The following is an 8,194-nucleotide window of genomic DNA, read 5'->3' as shown; positions in this document are numbered from 1 at the left end:
CACACACACACACACGGCACACAATAAGAAGAAAATAAAATCATTTCACTTCTTTAACTGTCAATAACCAATTATAAATTGTTAAAAATAGCATTCACAATCCCAACAGAGGCAAGATTTAAAAAGGAAGAAAACACAAGATTCCATGTAGCAAACTTGATCTCTCATAATGAATCTTAAAAAGCCCGAGAAGGAGAGTAAGCATGCGGTGTGCCGCTCCTCCCTGAGTGCTGAAGGGTGCGCATGTCAGCCCCGCCCCCTAGCCCCGAAGGAAGCAGTCCAGGCGGGAGCTCTACCACTGAGCGCCCCCTGCCCTGTCACTAAGCGGTTGTTCTGCCCTTCTCCTTAGTCCAGCTCTGGGGCTCACGTGCATGTTTGGCTATGCCTACTTGTCACACAGGAGCTGTGGATTTGAACCCCAGTCCTCTTGATTGCAAACCGAGCCTTTTATCCCCCGAGGCATCGCTCCAGTTTCCTTTTTTACATTTTGAACACATGATCTCACCACATAGCCTGTGCTGGCCTTCCGTATCATCATCTTCCTGAATGTGAGTAAGAGGGCACCACTCTTCTGGCTGCAACACCCGTACTCTGAGGACGTTTTAGTTATAGGGCATTCCCAATCCCCAAGTTAGAACCCACATTGTTCAAAACCCAGAGCTTTGGGAGCACTGGTGTGACCCAGAGCCAAGTTCTTCTCCTGTCTTGAAGGGAGGGTCACAGTCTCTGCAAACTAGAAGTTACTGTCAGGCTGTGTATAGAAGATGTGTATGGAGCTGGAGAGATGGCTCAGCGGTTAAGAGCACTGACTGCTCTTCTGAAGGTCCTGAGTTCAAATCCCAGCAACCACATGGTGGCTCACAGCCATCCATAATGAGATCTGACGCACTCTTCTGGTGTGTCTGAAGACAGCTACAATGCACTTAGATATAATAGAAGATGTATATGAAACATAAGTGACTTCTGTTTGTCTTGACAGGTTGTTTACATTTTTTGTTTTGTTGTTCGTTTGTTTGTTTTTGAGACAAGGTTTATCTATGTAGCTAGCCCTGGATGTCCTGGAACTCACTTTGTAGACCAGGCTGGTCTCAAACTCAAAGATCCCCCTGCCTCTGCCTCTAAAGTGCTGGGATTAAAGGTGTGCGCTACCACCACATCTAGTTATGGTGGGCCTTTACTTTTAACTATGTGTATGTGTGTAAATCTGGGTGTGGGCACGTGCACATGAGGGTAGTGTCCACAGAGCCCAGAAGAGAGCACTGGAGCCCTGGAGCTGGAGTTACATGTTGTGGTGAGCTAAGAACTAAACTCAGCTCCTTGGTAAGAGCAGCGAGCACTCTTAACCACTGAGCCATCTCTCCAGACCACCTCACCTCCAGAACTTATTTTAATAAGGAGAGCCAGCTGTATTGAATTGCATACCTACTCTGTGACAGATACTCATCTAGTCCTTTGCACATCTTATGGTAGACGGGAAGAGCCAAGACACACATAGTGTGCCTGGAAGGTGGCTCTTCAGACGCCAGGATCCAAGCTTCTGAGCCTAGCAGCCCTGCATTGAGTGTCACGCTCCTCAGCCTTGATACTGATCTTTGGGGTCACCATGATACTTGCTCAACATCTTTTCCTGGAACTCAATCTGCTCCCAAGTTTATGAGCTGCTTCCTGCTCTACAGCACCCTGCCCTGAGCCTCAGCCTAGGACTGACAGACATCAGAGACAGAGCCCCCAGTTTGACACTAGCCCTCCATAAGGTATGTGATGGGATCTGTGTGTGCTGGATGGAGTTAGAGAGTCCAGGGAGTGAGGAGTGGGGAAGAGAAGACAGATGTGAGCGAGGAAATCACACAAGATATGGTGTTATGACATATGCTTATAATCCTAGTATTCAAGAAGCGGAGACAGGAGAATTGCCAGTTTGAACATAGAAGACCTAGTCTAAAAAAAAAAGTACTGGGACTTAGTGAGAAAATGTTTGTTTAATGTATTCAAAGAGCAGGGCTCACCCCTCTGCACGGTCAGAGTCAGAGGGTGACACTGGCCATCCCTACTCAGATGCCTGCCTTTCACCAGGATTTTTCATTGTCCTCGGATTGAGTTGCCTAGCGTGCCTGCCCAGTGAGTCCCAGGGATCCTCCTGTGTCTGTCTCCCAACAATGGGATTAAATGCATGCACTGCCAAGCCAAGGCTTTCGTGTGGGTGTCTGAGACTAAACTCAGGTCCCCATAACTGGGGTAGCAAACATTTCACCCACCATGCTGTCTCTCTAGACCTGTTCTGTCTTATAGCCCGCTCCCTACCTGGCATGGTACAACCTGCGGTGATGTACTTGTTCTGCCGCAGTGCCACAGCTGCTTTCAGACTTAAGAGCTGATACGGGTATCTGTAAATTTGTGGCTTTGGCTTCCACTTTATTTAGTAAATCTGAGGTCGGTCTTTCTAGCAATGCGCCCCATCTGAAGGCTGGCCTTAATATACTGCACCTTCTTAATACTACACCTCCCAATCTGTAATCCAGGATTGCAGGTGCACACCACACCTGGACGCACATGCTTTTCGAATAGAGTAGTCTCACAGAGTTTCTTCCAATCCTCTTGTTTATTTGTTTATTTATGTATTTACATGTTTATTTATGGTTTGTTTTGTTGTTGTTCTTCTGAGGAATTGAACTCCAGGCCTCACATAAGCCCTCTATGGTTGAGTCACACCCCAGCCCTTACTTGGGGATTCTAAGGTAGGAGTATATCTGAGTCACACCCCTGCCCTTCAGTGGGATATCCTTGGCAGGGGCAGCTCCTGACCTACATCTCCTGCTTTGTTCTCATAGTCTACCTTGATATAGGTCTCACTACATTTCCTGGGCTGGTCTGGCCTTTACTTTAATCTGAAGGTCAGGCAGATCTTTACCTGTGACTCTCCTGCCTCAGCCTCCTGAGCAGATAGAATAACGTGTGTGTCTCGAGACCCAACTCTCTTTTCTTTCATGGTTTCTCTTCCTTTGGTGGGATCATTTCTATTGACTTGTCTTCAAATTCATTAATTTCATTCCCAATCTGTAAAAGGTAAACAATTCCAATTTTTTTTTTTAGCTTTTTGAATTTCCACTTAATTATTTTCACCATTTCAGTATCCTACTATGATCCCCTGGCTATTAATTTCTTGGGCCTTACTGCCTAGAATCCTCCAATGAGGAGCTTAGGTGTGGCTATGTGGTAGAGACCTTACCTACAAGGCAGGAACTTCTCACCCTCACCCCCACACATACAATGTGAAGACATTAATGGCTTTGTCTTGGGGAGTGGGGCATGCACGCTAGGGAGATGTCATTGGTGGCTCCGACATGTGGGTTTTCTTCTTCTGCAAGATGGCTGATCTCAAATGCCAGCCTGTGGAGATGTGGTATCTCCCCGCCAGCTCACCATCACCATCCTGTTTGTGTTCTGTGTTGCTGGAATCCTGGGCAATGGACTGGTGCTGTGGATGGCTGTATTCTGCATGACCCGCACTGTCACCATGATCTGGTTCTTCAACCTGGCCCTGGCTGACTTTACCGTCCTCCTGTCTGTGCCCATTTCCATATATATCATAGCCTATGGCTGGTGGCCTTCTGCTAACTTGGTCTGTAAACTCTACATGGCCTTTCTGGTTCTCACCTTCTTCGTCACCATCTATTTGCTGGTCCTCATCTCTGTGGATCTCTGCCTCTTGATCCTGTCCCCCGTGTGGGTCAGAAACCACAGAACAGTGCAGCGAGCCGCATGGCTGTCCATCACGGTGTGGCTGCTGGCAGCTGCTACCTGTTCTCCATACTTGAAGTACCGAACTACTGGGAAACTACATGGCTGTGAATATTGCTACTTCGACTTCAATTCAGAGAAAGAGACAGGGCAGGATTGGAGTGCAACGGTTGCTAAGCGACAGACGGCAATAGCCATCACTCACTTCCTGCTTGGCTTCCTAGTCCCCCTGACTGTCATCAGCATCTGTGCTCACTGCATCCGGTCCAGGCTCCGGACAGAGGACCGGGTGCATGCAAGGTGGCCCAAGAAGCTGCTGGTAGTGGTTGTAAGTGGCTTCTTCATCTTCTGGTTCCTTCTTTACATGGTGCTCTTGGTGAAGTCAGTGCTTTTGATGTCTCTACAGCAGCCGCTCTACGGCAAGATGGCGCTCATGTCATGGGCTGCCTTTGCCTTGGGCTGCTTCAACAGCTGCCTCAACCCCTTCCTCTATGTCTTCATTGGCAGAGATGTCCAGCAGAAAATTTTCCAGTCTCCATCTTCTGCCTTGGCTAGAGTGTTTGGGGAAGAGGGTTTTATCAGTCATCCTATCTCTGAGGCCAATACCCCAGCAGAGGGTGGAAACCTTACAGTTCAAACTAGAAGTCCACCTTCATAGTCTGGAACCAAATACATTAACTTCTGAGACATGCTTCTACCTCTCAGAAGTCCTCCCAGAAATCCATCCTCAGAAGCCTTCTAGTATTAGCATCAGCATCTATTTCCCAAATGGTGAACAGTGAAAACAAGACTACATTTCCCAGTATCCTTTGCAACTATAGATAGCCATGTGACTGATATCTGAGCAATAGTCTGTTAAGTATGCAATGTAACTTCCCAAAGGGACTAAATGCATGAGCTCTGTCAACCCTTCCTTAGTTTGACTAGAAATGGAATGTATTAGCCAGTATTTGCTATTTGACGAACATCCCCTTTCAAGTTTAAAGGCACTTAAAAAACAAAACCCATGTGGGGCTGGAGAGATGGTTCAGTGGTTAAGAGCACTGGGTTGCTTTTACAGTGGATCTAACTTTGATTCCCAGAGCCTATATGCTAATGTACAACTACCCATACTGCAGGAGATCCAACACCCTCTTCTGATCTCTGCTAGAACCAAGCTTAGTTATTACATGCAAGCAAAACACTCATGCATGTTGTCTTAGTTAGGGTTTTACTTCTGTGAACAGACACCATGACCAAAGCAACTTTTATAAGGACAACAAATGTTGGGGCTGGCTTACAGGTTCAGAGGTCCAGTCCATTGTCACTAAGACAGGAGCATGGCAGCATCCAGGCAGGCATGGTGTAAGAAGAGCAGAGAGTTCTACATCTTGGTCCAAAGGCAAACAGGAGAATACTGGCTTCCAGGCATCTAGGATGAGGGTCTCAAAGCCCACCCCCACAGTGACACACTTCCTCCAACAACGCCACACCTCCTAATAGTGCCACTCCCTGGGCCAAGCTTATACAAACCATCACACATGTTATATAATTAAATTTAAAAACCAAAGAACCTTTAATGATTTCTGCAACTCAGCAGTCTGGACTGGGATCAGCTGAGCATTTTTCTCATTGCAGTTGGACTCTCTCATGTTATGTTCTGAGGGGCAGTTGGCTGTTGCCTGGGATGACCACACTGACTAAGCCATAGTTTCCATTTTCCTATATGCTTGCTTTGTGTATATGTCTCTCTCTCCCTCTCCCTCCTTCCCCCTCCCTCCCCCTCCCCCCTTCTCTCTCTCTCTCTCTCTCTCTCTCTCTCTCTCTCTCTCTCTCTCTCTCTCTCTCTCTCTCTCTCTCTCTCTCTGTGTGTGTGTGTGTGTGTGTAGATCTAAGGAAATCCTTGGGTGTTACTCCTCAGGTGCCATTAACTTAGCTTTTTTGAGATAGTGTCTCTCGCAGGTCAGGAACGCACCAAGTAGACTAGAATCGCTGGCCGAAGAGTTTGTGGGATCTGTTTCTGCCTCCCTGAGGCTAAGATTACAAGTGTGCAAAATCACATCTGAGCTTTTTAATGTGGGTTCTAGGGATTGAACTCAGGTCCCTGTGTTTTACATGGCAGTACTGTAGTGACTGAGCCTCTCTCAGGTCCACTAAAGAGGGGTTTACAAGTGAGAGGCAAGGTGGGAGGTAGAAATTGGTGACTTCTGTTCCATGCTACTGTATAAGGCAAGTCTCAAGGCCATCCAAATTCCAGGCATGAGGGACAGGGCTTCCCTCTGCAAGGAAAGACCTGTAAAGTGACATTGCACCGAAGAAGCAAAAAAGACAGCTTGTACCCTGCTATAGTCACTGTGTAAGATGTTTTGTGTCCCCATTGAATCCTAGTGATGGTTCTGGGATGTTCACTCCCAGACCAAGGAAGGACTGCAAACTCTAGTTCACAGATGTCCCTGTCCATACCCCAGATAGGAGGTAGTCTCTCTGTCTCTCTGTCTCTGTCTCTCTGTCTCTCTGTCTCTCTCTCTCTGTGTGTGTGTGTGTGTGTGTGTGTGTATGTGTGTATGTGCCTGTGTACATGCTTAGCATGCATGTAGAAGTCAGAGAACAGCTTTCTGGGGTTGACTCTCTCCTTCTACCATGTGGATCTTGGGAAATCTAACTCAAGGCAGCCAGCATCTTTTTTTTTTTTTTGGCAGGACTATGTATAAATAGTAGATGATTGGAATCAGGTTCGACACCAACTGAAACCCTAAGCAGCCCTTAACTAGTGCATCCTACCCTACAAGTAGTCTATAATTAAAGAGTGGTACAACTCTCTAATTACAGCACTAGGGAGGCTGAGGAGGGAGGGTTGCAAGTTCAAGGCCAGCCTTGAATATATAGCAAGCTGTACCAGACCACAGAAGGCCAAGTGGATTGAGATGAGGGCATGCCACAGACCCCTTGTCCAACTCTCTTTCAGCCCTGAGGTCTGGGCTGTCTTGGGTGGAGAACCCCAGTTCAAATCTTCTTCAGCATATCTCTCAGCCTCCAGGGTAAGTTCCAGCAGCACAAAAACCTGTACTGAAGCTGCCTGCTGGTGTGGATTCTAAGCTGGGTAACAACGGGGACCCAGATATAAGTCAGTTATGGGGAAGTCACAGGCCACCCTAGGCTTATATTGTAAGAATGTCTCTGTGTGAAAAGAAGAGGAAAAACTTGGGAGAGGCTCATGAGGCCATGCCACTTCCTGAGGATCTATAGGCAGTTAATGACTGCTAGGGGACAGAGATCTTTTCTTCAGTGATATGGCCACTAACAAGTTTCTCAGGCTCCTGTGAGCAATCCCAGCTAAAGTCATTGGGTCACACACAAGAAGCCATGAATGTAGAAGCTGTGGGTGAGTCAGGGTTCTCTAGAGGAGCAGAGCTGACAGAGTGAGTACATGTCAGAAGGACTGACTAGACCGACTTTCACGATGTGGCCTGGACAGTCCAACAATGGCTATCTTCACAAAGAGGAGACTTGAGAACCAGTGGCTCTTCAGTCCATGAGGCTGGGATGCCTCGAGATTTCCAACTTGATGCTAAAGGCTTTGAGGAGACTGGGTGAGCCACTGGTCTTCAGTCCACATTGGAAAACAGAGGAAACTGAGCCCTGAGGTCAGGGAAGGGTGACGTAGGCGGCAGCAGCAGCAGCAGAGTTGACGAACTTAACTTTGCCAGCGAGACACAAAGGCATTAACCACAGGGGACTGTTGTCTAGCAAAGATTAAAAGCCTTCACCTTGGAGGCCAACTCCTTAATTAATAAACAACTCAAAGTTTTCAGAAAGTCCCTGAAATTGAGCAGACTCACTAGGCCCCTCTCTCCTCATGCATATGTAAGCAGTAAGGACTGCTGAGGGTCACTCTCAGGCCAACTGAACTTTCTGGGAAAGACAATCTTTAAGCTGTTGAGCTGTCTGCAGGCTGTGCAGTGTTCTCTAGGGTCCTGTCTTTTGTGAGTTGTCAGCCATGCTAGGATGGGCTTTGGTCAAAGTTGGCTGTCTTTGAGTCATTTCTGCTCCTGTAAGTAACTCCAATAAAACTCACTGGCTCACCAAGATGGACTTTGGTAGCATCTGTTCTTTGTTCTGTGGTCAGTTTCCTATTCATGGTGAGTAGGTGTTTATGTCACAGGACAACGATTAGGTGGGGGAAGGAAGGGATTCAGGAGGTATGGAGGGGACAAGAGAGAGAAAGGGGGATGAATATGATTAAACATTACATTATAAACATGGAACTGAAAGACCCCCATAGCTGGGGAGACCCTCACTCAAGTCTCGGGATAACACGACCACCCAATAACTCACAAGAGACCGACCTTGCTGCAATCACATGAGGTTTATTCAGGCCAGACCTGGGTCGAACTCAGCCTGGCAGGCCAGAGGGGTTCGACCACGAACACAAGACGTGAGGGGTATTTAAAGAGAAAAACCACAAACTGGGGGGGGG

General features: G+C 47.4%; 1 protein-coding gene across 1 annotated transcript; it reads left to right on the top strand.

Annotated features, from left to right (window-relative positions):
• The first annotated feature begins 3,379 nt into the window (after positions 1-3,379).
• Positions 3,380-4,396, top strand: Gpr32 (G protein-coupled receptor 32). Its single transcript, XM_031384864.1, has one exon. The coding sequence runs from the start codon at positions 3,380-3,382 to the stop codon at positions 4,394-4,396; it is 1,017 nt and encodes a 338-aa protein (XP_031240724.1).
• The last annotated feature ends 3,798 nt before the right edge of the window (positions 4,397-8,194 follow it).

The sequence above is a fragment of the Mastomys coucha genome, unplaced genomic scaffold, assembly GCF_008632895.1.
Source record: "Mastomys coucha isolate ucsf_1 unplaced genomic scaffold, UCSF_Mcou_1 pScaffold21, whole genome shotgun sequence".
Lineage (NCBI taxonomy): Eukaryota > Metazoa > Chordata > Mammalia > Rodentia > Muridae > Mastomys > Mastomys coucha.
Note: the sequence above shows the minus strand (reverse complement) of the source record. Positions and strands in the feature narration are given on the sequence as shown.

Excerpts from the sequence above, each read along its gene's own strand:
- Gpr32 (XM_031384864.1), top strand. The coding sequence starts at position 3,380 with ATGCCAGCCTGTGGAGATGTGGTATCTCCCCGCCAGCTCACCATCACC.